This window comes from Atractosteus spatula, chromosome 12 (genome assembly GCF_055471065.1).
Source record: "Atractosteus spatula isolate fAtrSpa1 chromosome 12, fAtrSpa1.hap1, whole genome shotgun sequence".
Lineage (NCBI taxonomy): Eukaryota > Metazoa > Chordata > Actinopteri > Semionotiformes > Lepisosteidae > Atractosteus > Atractosteus spatula.
The window spans coordinates 39,926,038-39,943,320 of record NC_142717.1 but is presented as its reverse complement, the minus strand read 5'-3'; the positions used below and the strand labels follow the sequence as shown (position 1 = coordinate 39,943,320).

The following is a 17,283-nucleotide window of genomic DNA, read 5'->3' as shown; positions in this document are numbered from 1 at the left end:
TACATCATTATGCAAGAAAACATCTGATTGACCCAGCTGAAAAAATGAAGTACAGTAGCCAGACTAATGTAAATGAACAGAAATTATACGTATCAGATTTTCTGTTTTTTCATACCTCTTCATTTTCCTCAGTGTACTACTCCCTCATACAGATAACATTCTGTACTATAAGAGTTTTAGTGTGTCCAATGAATGCCTGCCACAAGGAGTTTTTTTTAAAAATTTTCCACACTATACAGTACATTGTAACAAGACATGCTAGATTGGTATGAGGACACTGAGAAAATAAAAGAACATGCCAGAATTATATTTATGTTTACAGTAAACTAAAACATATTACCTGATTTAAAATTTAAAAATAAATATTTAATTTGAAGTTAACATAAAATAAGAGTCAAAGCACAAAACACCCTCAAAATTGCTTTCTACTAATGTGTCTGAGGGTGCTGTACAGTACATTGAGCACACTTTTAGGCAACAACATTTTTGTTTTTTTTATAAAACAGAACTAGTCTAAATATTATAAAAAACTAAATACCACACATTAGCATACAGTAATGCTAATGTATGGTAATAAGGAAAGGTAAAACTCATAAATAAACATATGTAATCCATAAATATATGTCAAGTCAAGGTACACTCATAAATAACTATTTTTTCATACAACAGATAATTTATTGAAATGCAGAACTTATTTATTCAGTCCACAGCTTTTGCCAAGCTCTGCTCTGGAATGCTGATACTGTGACTTTGCTTTGCTTGGTTGTATTTTGCTGATCTATTTTTCAAGAGCTTCTTTACATCCTATCCCAATTAGGTGTAGAGCCGAAGGAAGCACATGCACACACATCTATTCGCACTTTGAGCAGCGAAAGAAAAAAAATCATTCGGCAGATGGAAAAACACAAACTCCAGTTCACCTGAGGACTCATTCGTGTGTGATGCTCCCAGTGGAGAGAAAGTACCGAATGAATCTGCAGGGGCTGACTGGCCACCTGTCAGAGCGTGGGAGAAACTCGAGCTAATTAGAAGGAAACAACAAGAGAAACAACAAAGGCAAAAGGACATGCTCATCTAAGAGCTGTCTCATAGTGTCGAGGGGGGTCCTGAGTGTTATTAACATCCTTAGGTTCACAGTCAAGGTCCAACACTCGTGTCCTGACAAAAGGGTAATTTGAAGGGCAAATCTGGCACTATTAAGATTTATTTGAAAAATGCCCTAGTTCAGGGAAGGTCTACTGATTTGTATTAAGCAAAAATTGGGTGTTTATTTAATAAGAGCCGTAACAAAGCCATAAAAAAAATGTAATTAGACACACTTTACAGAACAGTACACTGACTTCTATTCTAAAACCTTCAGTGGTTATACATGCAAAAAAGGGAAATCTATAGTCATGGAAGTATTTAATATGGATTTATGGATTTATAAAAAAAAATCTGCTAGCAACTATTAGTCTCTGACAATTCATTTTATTTGAGTTTTATTTAATTCTCTGACATAAAATGGCACTTCTATTGAAAAAGATTGTCAAGTTCTTTTTCAAGTCGGCTGAATGTGCTCTGTAATTGCAGAAAGATAGGCTCAAAACCATTATAACAGCAAGCACAAATCTGCCTGACAGGACACTGTGAGAGCAGAAAGTAAAGATATTCACTGTTAGTTGTCAGCAGACACACAATGAAGGCCAAACAAAGAATCTGACGGAAGCTGAATGAACAGTTCCAGTAACTGCTTAAACAATTACAATTTGTCATCAGCTGCAATAGGGTTCATTAGAAACATGCAGATACGATGTGATGTCCTAAAAGATTGCTATCATATCAAAAGCGCAATCACAGATTTTGGACAGATATGCAAAGCATATTGATTGTTTAGAAAGTATCCTTGGGTTTACATGAGCAATCTTTTCCAAAACCGTTATCTTTATCACGTACAGTACAGCCTGAAATACTGTGACCTTATCAATCATGTATTAAGCAGCATTATGATCACTGGCATTCACAGAACATCTACAGTAGTCCCAAGATTTCCTTGGTAGGCTATTAATCATATCTTTGGCTAGAGGAAGGATTCCAATAATGCATTCCATATGCTAAACATATTTCTTCCGGGTATAAAAAAGGGAAGGCAGGATTATATGAAGTAATCCACAGTGCAACACAGGGCTACACAGGGCTGCTCCTGTGAGGCGGATTAATATCGCTTATGGTTTTACAGTCCACAGCTTTGTATTTCACTTATACAAAAGTCGGAGGATGTAAAACAGCAGATGATAAAAATAAATCTACTGTCAAATATCTCTTTGGAGACTTTTTTTTTCACAAAGCCATATACAATAACCATTGATCACCACAGTAGTAAAAAAAAATAAAAAATGAGTGCAAGTCTCACAACACTGCTAACAGATCTCAACACCAACTCAACTGCAGTGGGTTTCATGCTGTTTTATAGCTTTGTGCAATTAGAACAAGCACTCTGATTTCAAATTACCTTTGATAATGCAGCTAATTTCTCCTTTTATTAAAGCTTCAGGAAAGCTTTTCTTGGTTTGATTCTCAAATCATTTACGTACGCATTGTTTTAGAATAGAGACGAGGCAAACTGTATTTCACCATCACATTGCCGTTTCTGTACTATTTGGGCATTTTGAAGATTTGTTTATTCCTACAGTTTTGCATTGCCAACAGCTTCCTTATCATAACAATTTTCAAATGTATGTCTGTGTAAATTACTAGTCATTGTACACCATTTAAACTTTTAAATGTCTGTTCAGATAGAAAAGTAGTTCTTGCAAAAGTCAAATTGGGACAGAACAGGTAATAAATACTGGAGTACATTAAGTGCTCTACAATTTATATTCTTTAGGAACAAAATACAAAAATGAATATGTTAAAAACCCATAGGAAATACAATAACTCAAACAGAAAATATTTCTATTATTAGTTGTATTACAGAAAAAATGATATCATTCCGAGAACCACAGAAATATCAGAAACAAAACTAACATTCCTGAGATTGTTACTGCTAATTTAACAAAAGGAAACAGTGAAGTCTAGGAGGAGTGACACCCCTGGAAAAACTATATCTCGATATGTGAGCTGTTTCAAACTGTACCATTTTGATTAAGGTTTATTTTATTACATTATTATACCTTTATTATTTAAGCACTTTATTACCAACTTAAGGTTGGTAACATACAGTATCTCAAAATATTCATAATAATATATGTTAATATACATAATAAGATACAGTTTCTTATTGAGTATGCTACTAAATCTGGGGCAACAGCACCAGTAGCAAGCCTGGGTGCTGTTAGAAAGTGGGCAGCACACAAGTATACAGCGACAGCTATACTGTACATCAGAGGACAGCATTTAAAAAAAACAAATGCATTTGCTCTGACTATTGTCACCCTTCTTGCTTCTGGTGGAGCACTTCATTTTATAAAGGTTGTACTACAATACTGGTGCAACAAAGGAATGATGTATAAGAGCAGATGGCAATTCTCATTAAAAATAATGCAATTATTTTGGTGAGCAAATGATTTACAGACACAACACAGCTCAAAGAAGCAGATTTTCAAATCACAGCAATTATAAAATATGAGGATATTTTTTTCAGGTCTGAATAAAAGTCAGTATTAGTCTGAAACATCTAAAGGGAAACTGTAGTTATATGACACTAATGTAACATGTAAGAATATACAGTATAAGACAAAAATAACGTCTCACAACAATATCAAAGAATATGCAGAAGAATATCTACATAAATTTGCCAAGCACCATTGGATGAAAAACAGATATCCACCTTAACATTTGAAATATAGTACATGTGTTTAGACTGTCATTATTTAAATTTACACAATTTACATCACCCTACTGTATGTCCTTTATGTCTGAGATTTTTTAAATAATCAACAACATGCTTTTCACCTGACTCAATAAAATCAAAGCAATGACCACATGACAATCTTTTAAATATTCCTCCACTTTTACATGATCTATTGAGTTATTTTTTCTAACACAGTTTATTATGCCAGCTTATGCTTTAAGCACGACAAAGGTAATGTGCTATTTTAATGCAGTGTGTACTAGACACTAGACACTTCATTAAAACCATATACTGTAAATCTTAACTGCCTACAGAGACTTCTTCACCGAGGTGTAAATACATAAACTATGATTCTACCAGCCTCTGTTTATACTGTTTATTAATATTTTAGCATCTTTTGAATAAATAAATCATTAAAAGTAAAATAAGATGTTTAGCCAAGTATTTTGATGGTGGATGCATTACAAGAGTTTTTACGTGAAGCATTAAAATCTGACCCTTATTTTCTTTGATATTTATGGACAAACTGATTATTTAATATAAACATGGCTACAGGTTGCTTTCGTTTTGGCACAAATGTACATCTTAACAGCCTACAGAGACTTCTTCAACAAGGTGTAAATACATAAACTATGATTCTACCAGCCTGTGTTGACATATGAATATTTCAGCATCTTTTGAATAAATAAATCATTAAAAGTACAATAAGACAATCAGTCTGTTTTGGTTTTAATGTGGATACATTACAAGAGTATCTGACTGTTATTTTACTTGATATTTATGGACAAATTGATTATTTAACATGTGTATGACAAGAGTATGCTTTATTTTGGCCCATTATTATTATTATTATCCCTGTTGCCTTTTAGCTATCTATTCTTATCTTCATGCTGCAAACGAGCAGCATTCACATTTCTTGCTGTAAAAATTAATGCACGGCTATTTTCTGACCATCACAATAAGCAGCTTATAAGAACATTATGCTATCGAGCGATGGCATGCAGAGAGGCTTTCCTTGTTGTTGTTCTTTCAATGAAAATACACCAGGTTTCACTTCAAAGGAGTGTCTTTTCACCTGCAAATGGACTCTCTTACATCTCTTTTAGCTGCACCTTTTATTGTCGTTTGGTTGTCTGCAAAAAGCTTAATTGCCTTTGATTGGGGGAAAAAAATGCTTCTTCTCTTTAATTCCATGAATGCCTTCCCTAATTATTCCACTGAGCATTATTTATGCCTGTGCCACTCAAAAAAAGGTACACATTTAAATGTATCCATATGAGGGCTGTTGCAATTAGGTCACAGTAGAAAAGAAAATGAGAATCAAGGATCAAAACATCCTTGAATTATTGCTAAACACTCAGGATGGATTAGAGAAACTCATATAATCAGTAGGCAGCATGCCCTGCTGGAAAATCATACATAAATATATAAATCGCATAAAGGGAGAAACATATACCTTAAATATTGCCTTATGCAAAAGATTATTGTACATAGAAGAAAAATACTGTATAACAAGGCATACTATTTCACTGGCTCTCTGCCACAGTTTCTTCCTTGAAACTAATCCCAGCCTTACACACTGCGCTCCTAGTCAGAATGATGCACAAGTCTGAAAGAGGGCAGAGACAGAGTACATGCTAGTAGTCCGCCACTGTTCAGAGAAAGGACATATCACATACCCCTTATCATCCTTCAACAGACAGAGGTACATGTGAGGAGAAATTGCGAGAGAAATGTTTTGTAATAAAGGAGTGCAAAACAGAATGAGCATGAATTGTAATTAAAACTCAAACCAGAGGACACAAGTAGAAGTGCAATTAATATCAAGAACAGGAGGCACTTCTTTACACAAATGGTTGTGGGAGTATGGAGCCATACCCTGCACAATCCAAAATATTATTAAGCATAAGCGTCTGCAATACCCTGGGATATAGCCTTTGGTTTTGAAGGAAAAGCTAGAAATTTTACCTTTCATACCAGAAGGACTGAATGGAGTTTAAGAGGATCTCTAAATACTTGGCATATGAAAGCAATTTTTAGCTAGTCTGTCACAGCATGTCAGTTTTCACCAATGGTGGAGCTTAAGCATATAACAAATGGTGTACTTTAAAAAACTTTAAAAGTGTCAAGCCTTTTTCAATGATGCTATTTATTATTCCAGGGACAATACTTATTTTCATGATGCTGTTCACAATTTACTTTAATTAAAGAATACATTACCCATTTATGTGCTCACCTTTCTAATGATGCAGTTTTAAATATTTTATTTTTATTTAAAGACACTTGTAATGGATATCTGGCATCACAAATGAAGCATCTTAAAGGGGGGCTTGTGGATGTTCATGAATTAATGCCCATTTATTTATTTAAAATTAATTATTTTATTTTATTTTATTTGTAGCAGTTGTTCTGACAGTCTTGAAGAAATCAGAGCATGTGCAATTCAAGTAAATTCAAATGTTAGATAAAAATTGCAACTATAACTATAACTAACTATAACTATAAATGCTCACTTAGGTAAATCATTATACTGATCACTATTTTAAACAGTAATATCTCTGTACAGTAAGTGGGCTGATGTGAATGATGGAATAATAGCCAAGGTACTGCCTGCAATGTTTTGTCTTATATATTGGTGGAATATCCTGCTGCAATACTGAAAATACTGAATTGCAATCACAAAAAAAGATATTTCTCAGAATGATTTCCTATGTATTTGCCCTCGCTTCAGTCTTGGCTACCTCACACTACATACTTAGCACATCATACTACAGTATTTGGATATTTCTCAGAAACAATCAGTCATGTTCTCATCTATCCCAGCAGACGTATTTCAACTGCCACAAATCGTTTAATTGGGGTGCTCATTTTTTTTGTTTCTGTTGCTATGTGACTGCAAAAAAAAAACACAAGACACAGATCTAAAATGCCGATCAGGCCCGATAATGTTGCCTCAAAACAAAAAACAAGTGACAAAAAATTATTCCTGTTATTGGGGCTCCCACACAAAGGTGTTTAGCCTCACAGATCACACATCTATCAGCAAACATCATAATCTTTCTGATGGCCCACTGCCATCAACTCTTCTTGGAAGCTTCCCACGTTAAGGATATAGTATCTGATGCCCCCAGAAAATCACAAGGGATCTTTATACAGTGTTACTCTTAATGATAATGCTGCTATACGCTATTTGAGAGTTATGTCACAGCTGTACTTTCTTCATAGTCAGTCAACAGAAAATGGTTTCCAAAAAATAAGTATATTAACTTTGCTTACCAATTTGCTTACGGTATTGATCAACGGGCAACTTTGTACCACTTGCGTCTTTCTTTCCCATTGTTTTCTCTGATGCCTGAAAGAAACCACATGAGGCATATCATTTAAATTGCTGGCCGTACATACTCAACGTACATCAAGCACAGTTTAAAGAGGCATTTTTTTTTTATTTGCACCCTGTGTCCACCCATGTGTAGGAAAAGAAAACTGGATATTGCATTTGTTACATTCAATTTTAATACTAAATGTTCTGAGGGGTTTCATGACCCTTTTTTGTCCTGTTTCCTTATTTAATAAATAATAATATTGATGTGAATTTAACACAATAAATATATGTCTGAGAAAAACACTCAGCTCTCCAGAGTTTTATATTGGATGAAGATTTTCATTAATGTAGTTGAACGTTTTTTAAATAACATTTAATGTCATATACAAGGTTTTTTTTTTATTATGAATACTCCATACGCTGAGACTGATATTGATATTTAAGCCACTTTTCCAGCCTCCTAATCTGGCAAGCACTTTGCTTCTGCATGTAGGTCACGTTTTGGCAAATTCCCTGTTCAGTTTCATTTAACACCACTCTTTCATGCAGCAATGAGATTTCAGAAATTGATTACCATAGCAACTCTGATTTAGGCAACATAAGTAAAGCTCAAAAACAATAATAAAAAGGCAACATCAATGAATATCTGTCTCAGAGTATCTTTTAAATAAACTGTCTCTATATTCCAAAAAAGAAAAGAAAAATTACTTGGAAAGCCCTGTGAAAGGTGTTTTTTTAATTAAAAAATCTCAAAACCCGCTTTCATAGGAGTGTGCGGTGCTGTGAAAAATTGAATTCTGCACTTGCATTTTAATTGTATTTAATTGTATCTTGTTTCACTGTTTGTTAAGGATTTTGATAAAAATAATGTCTTCTGAACCTACACATTACACAACGACAGATCCCAGTTTCAGATGATGAAACAATTAATTGACCTAGTCTCTTTGAAACAATTTAGAAACCAAATTTCTCCCCTTACTGCTTTGATTTCTGAACAAAATAAACCTGCGGCATCTCTGGGAGACATCAGCACGTTCTGCCGCAGTGTCTAATAAGACGGATTTGCATAAAAAAGCAGGAACAATTTAAAATGTGTTGAGGTGGATGTGGACAGGGAATTGCAGATCCATATTAGCATGTTCTTTTGAACAAAGGTTGTGTTAGCAGTTCCTACCCCAAGGGAACGCACTTCATTGCCTTCCTTAAACAAAACTCTTCATAGAAGAAAAAAAGCTTCGACAAACGCCAACTTTTAATCTGAATAAATTCACAGAAATCAAAGTTTCTAAGCCATTTAAATAAAATATTACATTGCATTTGTCACTGCTGTTGGGGCATGCTTATACTATGTTTTTTTCTGAGAATTCATTGTGCCAGCTATATTTACGTGGTAATCCTTCCTTGCAGAATCACATGCTACAAGACAGCACAGTTTACATTACTAGCAGCCCTTTAACAATTCCAAAAAGAGACTCTATTCCAAGAACAATCGTGTTTGTATAAACAATACTGGGATTATCAGAAACAATATGCACATGAAAAATACAAAACTGTTTTAGAAATGCCTCCTTTCGAAGTGGTTTAAAATAAACTGCTGGAGACATGCTATACACCATTAACAACAGAATGCACCTAGAATTTAGGCCTGCCCCCCCAACACAAAATAAACATAAAGTATTGAGAAAACAAGCTGCAGATTTGGTCATAATCCAATACATGCATGAAAACAATATTTTTATTGTTAATTGCTGTACTTCAAATGAAAATAATACAAAGGATATGCTGTACAAATAGAGTACAGTACTAAACAACAGTGTAAAGCAAGCCTGAATGTTTCTGTACAGATAGGCATATCTGTCCAGTTTGAAATCCTCTCTGCAAGGACAATATTTTGCTTATTTCAGAGCAAAACAAATTCATTTGCTGTAAGTACATAACTCTCAAAACCACAAGAGCAAATTGAAAACCACATTAATGTTTCAACAATTTTTTAGGAACAGACAATACAACAGACACAAATATACAGATGCTTGTACTGTATCTATCACTACAGTACAGGTATGTAGCTTACAGTATGCCTTAACTCATAATTACATTATTTTAAACTGTGACCTTCAGTGTTTTAGCCTGAATTACTGCTTATATCTTATATATACTGAGTGTTAATATGAGGATGTGGATCTAATGCAGTTATCTGACTGTAGTTGAATACTGACTTCTGTACACTACTGTATATAGCATGTGCAATACAGGTGGGTGAATATGCTGTTTCACAAGTGTGCCAAAAGTAAAGTATGGCACATACTATAGTGCGCTATAAATAATTAAAACAAGATATATCATTATAGTAAATACTGAGTCCAAAACATTATTCAGTAAAAGCACATTTTTTTAACATTACCGTTATTACTATATTAAAGTACAATTATTACACATAAAAGTGCAGTTAATCCAAAGGACTGCACATTACGGAATGGCAACAGAGCTTGTTCTGCTTGTCATGTCTAATTCTTGCAACACACTGCACATGGGTAAGAGTAGTGCTGATTTTGTCATTTTACCTTAATTGTTCATTCTATTTGAGGCTGACGTGAAGATGCTGTTCTGTTGCACTCATATGACTATGAATAATCCGAGAGGGATTTAGTACCATATATTATCGTATTTTAACATAATCAGAAATACAAATATATTCAAATGCCTTCAATCAATCTAGGTTTACTCCAAAGCAAAGGGGTGTCCTAATGCTCTTGAAATGTCCATTTATGTTGAAACACCAGCAATTTGAATTAAAGATCTTATTAAGCACAATTTACTTTGAAAAAACACAGTTGAGGGTATTCTGCAAAGAAACATTTGTGCAATACAGAAGGCACTGTGAAGAACTGTTATTAATCAGCCTGACAAAGAACAAATCAAACTGTTTTAGAGAAGACTGCTTTTATACCACTGGGTTCCATGAATATTGGGTTAAGATATTCTTTTGCTGGACAAATTTTGTAAAAAACAATAATCCTTCCTTAGAGCTCCATCATGTTAATCCAATATGTTTAATCAAACTTCCAAAAATGTTTTTTCTCTACTTAATCTTTATTTACTTAGATTATGTTGATTGTATCCAAACTGTACACCTAACCCAATTCTACAAGCTTAAAATTCACCATCATGGGGTTTTGCTAGAAATAAAGGTAGAAGATACAAAACAGCCTAGGGCTGTGTACGGCATAGCTTTGAAGGCCTGATTTGGGAATAAAGTTGCTTAAAAGAAACCCTACGATGGTAGATAGGTTTCTGTGTGCAAGCGATTAAAACTCAAGATTTCAAAATTAGCACCTCCAGCTTTTCCTTGATCCTCACAGTTTTAAACCAACATGTAACTGACGAGCTAGTGTAAACACAAGCTCTTTGTGATGAAACTATTAAACTTTGACTTCAATATGGAACTCTACTGACAAAACACACAATGCCCAAATTAAAGGCATGAGTTTTTTAAAGATGTTTAATCTTCATGGTTCTCATCACGTCATTTCATATTAAAAGTAATATACCAATATACATATATATACAATATACAATATATATAAATCAATTAGGTCTGGTCACTAAATCATACTTTTTCTCCCAAAGATACTTTAGCAAACTATCATTAAATGAGCATTTAAGCATTTACAGATGTATTCATGTATTTTGTCACTGCTTTGTTGGTGAACACAATGATTGTTTATCAGTGGCCTTGACATTACTTCCAAGCTCTTTAAATCCAATGTACTCTACTGATTTCTCATTGACAGTGTTAGTATAGTACACAACTAATGGACAATGATTATTAAGTATCCGGACCATGACAATAAAAGGCAATAACAATGTTATGTGAAGTTGTATGTCTCTGTATGTGTATAACACAGTATGTGACAGAAGATAAAATGAAAGCCTATTTGCCAGATTTTAGCAAACAAAACAACACTTTCAGAAGAATGTCTGAGACTTCATGCGGATTTTGACTGAATAGCTCTAATAATTTGTGTGACCAAATCTCCTCCAACTTCTCTAATCTCTCATCTTTTTAGTTTACTGGCACATTAATTATACTTTTGTAAGGATTTTTTTTTAATGTATTTTGATTCTAACGGCTATTTTATCCTTTTCAAAAGAAGGTTTATTATATGAAAAGCAAATTAAAATGGCACTCACCCTCTCTGCCTTTTTGTAGGTTTTAGAGAGATCATAGGAATCAATGAGGGAAACAGTGCAGAGCTGAAAAGGAGCTCTTTGGCATTCCCAATAATTTGTTTAGACATAATTCTGAGGCAAATTGGGCCAAAGAAGACCATGATCAAGCCACAACACCAGCTATTCTTCTCCTATAGTCACCTATCTTTTTTAATGGTTTAGCAAAAAGGGAAGGAATTAATCAATGAAGAAATTTAAAAACTCTTTAGGACATAAGAACATAAGATTACAGATGAAAGGAGGCAATTAAGCATATCTACCCAGTTTGATAGTAATTACTGTAGTTGGTTCAAGGATCTTATGCAGAAATGTACTGAATAAAGCCAGTGTCATTGGCTCCTGCAGTATTCATTGGCAACTTGTTCCATACTCCCACATCCCTTTGTGTAAAGAAATACCTCCTGTTTTAAATGCATTTCGATGTATTTTCCACTTGAAGTAACAAGTGTGTTTGTTGCTAAAGAAACAAGTCAACATTTATAAACAAGTTTTTTTTTTACTTTAATTATATTAAACATCATGATTTTCTTGAACACAAACTACAAGGCATATTCTTGAAAGCAACAGATGGTTCACAAACCTACTGCAAGAAGAAACGATTAGGCTCTCACTCCATCACTCCAATTCCTGATTTACCAATAATCTGAAATCGTCCCTCCTGAACAGATCACAGCCTCTGACGGGATGACGAGATGCATCAGCATATATGTCATGTGAATCTTATTACAGTACTATCCTTTTAATTACACAGTTTAATTAATTGTCAAATTAAATTTAATTCCAAAGTTTCAAAATAAGTCCAGCAAAACTCTAAAATTCATCAACTTGTCTTTTGGTTGAACAGCTTATTTCCTAAACTGATAATGACCTTAAACACACAACCAGACTAAAGTAAATGACTTAAAAAGAAGGAGGTTTGAAAATTACACTGGCAACAAATGAAAATGACTGGTATCTTCAGTCATCTGACCCAGCCACAAGAGTGACAATATGCTACTTAATACTATAGTACTTACTACTTACTTATACAGAATTTCCACAGTAAATGCAGCTGTGATTGCAAACAAAAGGAGTGCATTTTTTAAATTAAAATGCTAAAAATAGGTAAAGGTTCTCAAATACTTAAATACTTAAAGTACAGACTGATTCATCTAGTCTTAATTATATTCCAACAAGATTGTCCAGGTTTGTCAATGATATTAACAGCTGTGCATATCTAAATTAAGTCAGACACAACAAAAACATTAAATTATGGTTACATGCTTGACAGAAGCATACTTCTGGTCAATTACTGCTAAAGAGCTCCCTTAGTATCTACTTTGCTGTTGCACACTAAAAATGATGTGGCCAACCTTTAACACAAACTTGAGTGTAAACTAAATGTCACTAGAATCAATAAGGACCCAAAGTCTTCCCAGGTTTGGGATATGGGCAGAATTCCCAGTTTCCTAGTTGGGAGAAAAATCAATCTTTACCATAAAGAACACACAAAATAGTTGATTGCAAAAAGTATATCTTTTCTCATGCTCCCACACATCAAAAAAGATAAAAAAATATCCAATCAAGGGAATTTTCTATGCGTTTTAAGTGCACATACTGTAATACTTATCAGATTAATTGGAGTGCTGCTTGAAACTGTTTTTCACATACAGTACATACTGTACATATTAACAGATTAAAATCAAGTCATTTTTAAAAATATTGGAACATTTAAACAAACATTTTGTCTAGAAAAGAGCAAATAAAATCAGCATGAAACACACGTAAACATACAAAAATGTTAACGTTTTTGTCTGCTGATATATCATATGTTTTAAGAAGCAGTAAGGCACAGGAAATATTTACTAAAAACTGCCAATATAACAACGGAATACTTCTTGTATCAGTTTACTTTACACATCACAGTACCATGAGCTCTTCATGGTGAGAGATTAGACTGTGTGTGTAAAATGTGCCTGTTTGATTCTGTGTCTGGCAGACTAGTTCCTTTACAGACCATCAGCTGTGACCAATTCTCCAGTGGTCCAGATCATATTTCACACAGGGACCTGTAACTAAACCATTGGCCAATCACAAGGTGTGCATCCAACAAACCTGCTGTGAATCCATTCCAGCCAGTAAATGTACTTCGCTGTGCCATGAGCAGATTTCAGTTCTGCAGTCTGGGAAGTCTGATATAGTCCTTTCCTGAACCATATCAGAATACAAAGATTATTTATATTTATTGAATGAACAAGCTGGCCTTTGTATAGTAAGGACATGTGTACATCTGTTTCCCAACACCAGTGATAATTAACTCAATTTATCAGAAACATTTCTGCAAATTATTTCAGAACCATATCAAAGGATTGCATGTTAATGTGTCCATTTAGCATATTCATGTGATTAAATACTTTACAGCACAAGGCCTGCTGAATTTAACTTAAAGTAGATATAAAATGCCAGACAGCTAAAAACTGACATTGTCATCAATCTTCTACATCCCGTACAGAATTATTTTTTCCCCAATGACTAAATCATAAAGTCCCAATAACCAAAATACAAACTTCGAGTTAATCATCCCACAAAACCTCTCTAACCTGATAATACTTAAAGTAGTGCCTTCCGCTATGTTCTGTACAGTAAAAGAACTACACTGATTTCTAAAACACTGCCAAGAACAGCAATGGCAAAATTTGAAAAGAACAACCCATCCATACATTTTCTAAGGGCTTCATCCCATTAAGGAGCCGGAGCCTTAATGTTAGTGTTGGAGCCGGCAAGCAATGGATTCAAGGCAGGGTACACCCTGGACGGGACACCAGTCCCAGACACAAACACGTACACACTCTCACCAGGGGCAATTTTCCTAGAAGCCAATCGACCTATCAGCATGTCCTCAGACTGTGGGAGGAAACCGGAGCACCCGGAGGAAACCCACGGGAATCCGAGACGAACATACAAACTCCACGCAGATAGCAACCAAGGTCTCGAATTGAACTGTGCCACCCGGTCAGGCTACCCTGTTGTTTTCTTACATTTTTATTCTGAGAAAAGTTCACATTCTGAAGCACAAGTCACAACCAGCAGCTACACACACACAAACATTTTTGTCTGTAGAGTAGCAGTGACTTGATGACATCGCTGAGCTCGTTTCCTACATGGAGTTATACAGTACAGGTATTTCCAGATCAAGAAGGTTCCATCACACGTCCTGCATCTTTCGTTTCGTTTTCCTGTACAGTATATCTCAGTATGTTCATATTTTGATTGGCCATAAAGCGTATTTCTAATTTCAGAAAACTGTCCACTTTTCAGATTGGTTACAAAATAATGCTGCATTTTTATCAACAGGAAACAACAGCATTATAAGTGAAAGAATGCAGAAAAGAACCTTAAAAGATGTTTATCGGACCAGCATTTGTTTGGCTTACAGTACATGAATGAATAACAGCGGCACTGTTTGCAGGAATCACCCTAATTTTGATTTTTCAATGCCTCCTAATAAGCACGAGAAATGGAAATCGCATATAATCATTGTGATGGGACTTATATTTGAATATTCTAATTATCAAATCAAGATGATTACCGTCAACTGAATACGCAAATGAAGATTAATACAAAAAAGCGTTTCAGCAGCTGGGAATAATACGTCGAGATATCCACAATGTGTGTACGTAAATGAAGTCTTCATTATACGTTTTAAAGTGCAATTTTAAAGTTCCTGACAACCACTCTGTACGTCACTGTTGACTGTTTCTGCAACCTCTGACAACAAAGCAAGCTTGCCTACCAATCTTTCTGAAACACTTGGCAGCTGCTTATAGAAATGACAGGCAGCTTAACGAACCACTCGGCATGCGAGTTCTGATCAAAATGGCCCAATTAGACACCACCACAAAAAAAGTGGGATTTCCCAGCAAAGGTTTTGTGTACAAATTTCCTCTTTCTTTGCACGGCTCCCTTTTTTTTTTGTTTCGTGAGCGAAAGTGGCGTACGATGTATGCCTTTGAAGCAAAATAATCCATTATGTGCAGTAGCATGTAAAAGGCTCATATATATTGATGTAAAAGGCTCTTATTTTCAGAAAATGCAACCGTACCTGCTTGATATCCCAGAATGTTCTGAGTTGAGCTGTGTTCCTGAATCGCCCGCAGGAGTGTCTTTTCAGCTCAACCAATCGGCGCACTTGCTCCCTGCCCTGTAAACTACAGTCACTAGCATCCAGCTCCCAACCTTGTTAGCAGGAAGTGTGGACGTGGAAAGTACAGTTGTACATTCCTAAGTCTGAGCCTTTGAGCAGTTATATGATTTTTTCTTGACCTTTCTAAAGTAATTTAAAATCCCCTCAGTGAAACGTGCAGAAAAGTCGTAATTGCGAACAATAAATAATAATAATAATAATAATAATAATAACATCACTTTATTAACCCAATACAATTTCTTGCATTAGGAATTTGTCAGAACGGTTGTCATCAGTCGTTCTAAAGCCCCCTGCTTCAATGAGCACATGGGGGAAAGTTTTTTTTTTCTTTTAATAGTGTAAAACGTGTTTACGATACGTGCTTTCAGTTTATACTGTATGAATGATAGTGCGAAACCTTTTCATCTTATTTTAAGGGAGGGGGTGACTATGTTATATTTTGACCGCCAGTATCTACGGTATTAAAAATTAGCATCAGAATTGTGTTATTGTGTCTCTTTAAATCCTCTGCAAGTGCACTTGAGTATTTTACTGGTAGTACAACAGGACTTTACAAGTGCATGAGTATGATCATTTGTGCAGACATGTAACTTCTGGTGGAGCTGTGTAATGCATGCAAGATAGATTTACTGTATATACTGTAGACAGGTAAAATATACCACAAAACTGCAGTATTCATTCATCCTGTAGCATTTTTATTGAACCCGGACAGTGATTGCGCAAGATGAATAAACAAAAACATGCACATGGTGAAGTCATTAAGGCACATTCTAATGCCTTTTCAGCTTTGCACCAAACAGCTGTTACACTTAACACACCAAAATAGCTGTCAGGAGTCTAGTTCTCTCAGACTAGTGTCAGCACTAGAGATTGAGAAAATCCTCTTTCCAGGGACAGAACGGGTGTGAATACAGTACGTAGGCAATGCCAAGCAAGCAGGGAAAGTCTTAGCTGGTTGCTTTCCCAGACCACTAGCAGATCTCTATCTCAGGGTATTCTGAGTTCTTTTACAAAGGTGGGAATACAGCATGCAGCTTTTCTAACCCTAATCCTAACCGTTGGGCTGGCCAACTGAAGTTTTGATAATGGTGCTTGACAAGGTCTGGCTGCCCTCTGTGACTCACAAGCCTGAAAATAAGGAAAAGTTGTGGGTGTGTAACCAGAATAATTGTTTTCTGATATTTAGTATTGTCGTCAAACTTTTAAGTAGAACTCATGAAGTCCATCACAAGCATATTATTTTACTTTGATGGAGAACTGAGGTACCTCTTAATTCAGTGGATAGATCCCGTCTCTCTGCAGTCACTTGGTCTGCCTGTATTCTCTTGTAACTTGCTCATGAATAATCCGGATATGGATGAAATCTTTATCTCTTTGACTGTGTTGTGTAGTGAGGGCAGCTCTGTGTAGGTTGTCAAGCTTTTGCTCGTCTTTATATAATTGATTTCTTTTTTTGTTGAGCTGTCTATTCCAACGTATGGGCTCAATGGTTGCTTCAGACCACTGGATGTGGCCTACAATGGATAATACATTAGTCAGGATTTTGGTCAAGATAACAGGCAATAACACTTCAGGGCAAAGCTGCTGATAATGTTTCCAATGACTCCACAGAAACCAGCTACCAACTACTGACAACAGATTTTAAGTATACTCATGCCGTGTTAAAAGAGCATGTTACTTAAGAGCACGAGCTGAATTGAGTGATACATAAATATA

At 35.1% G+C, this 17,283-nt stretch overlaps 1 protein-coding gene across 1 annotated transcript in view; it reads right to left on the bottom strand.

Moving 5' to 3' along the window:
• The window catches only part of triqk (triple QxxK/R motif containing), a 32,483-nt gene extending 16,958 nt beyond the window's left edge, over positions 1-15,525 (bottom strand). The window contains exons 1-2 of the mRNA XM_088929138.1: positions 15,466-15,525; positions 7,109-7,184 (exon numbers count right to left, since the gene is read on the bottom strand). Coding sequence (XP_088785264.1) covers positions 7,109-7,169 — 61 coding nt within the window. The 5' untranslated portion in view covers positions 7,170-7,184; positions 15,466-15,525. The remainder of the gene's footprint in view (positions 1-7,108; positions 7,185-15,465) is intronic.
• Between the last annotated feature and the right edge of the window lie 1,758 nt (positions 15,526-17,283).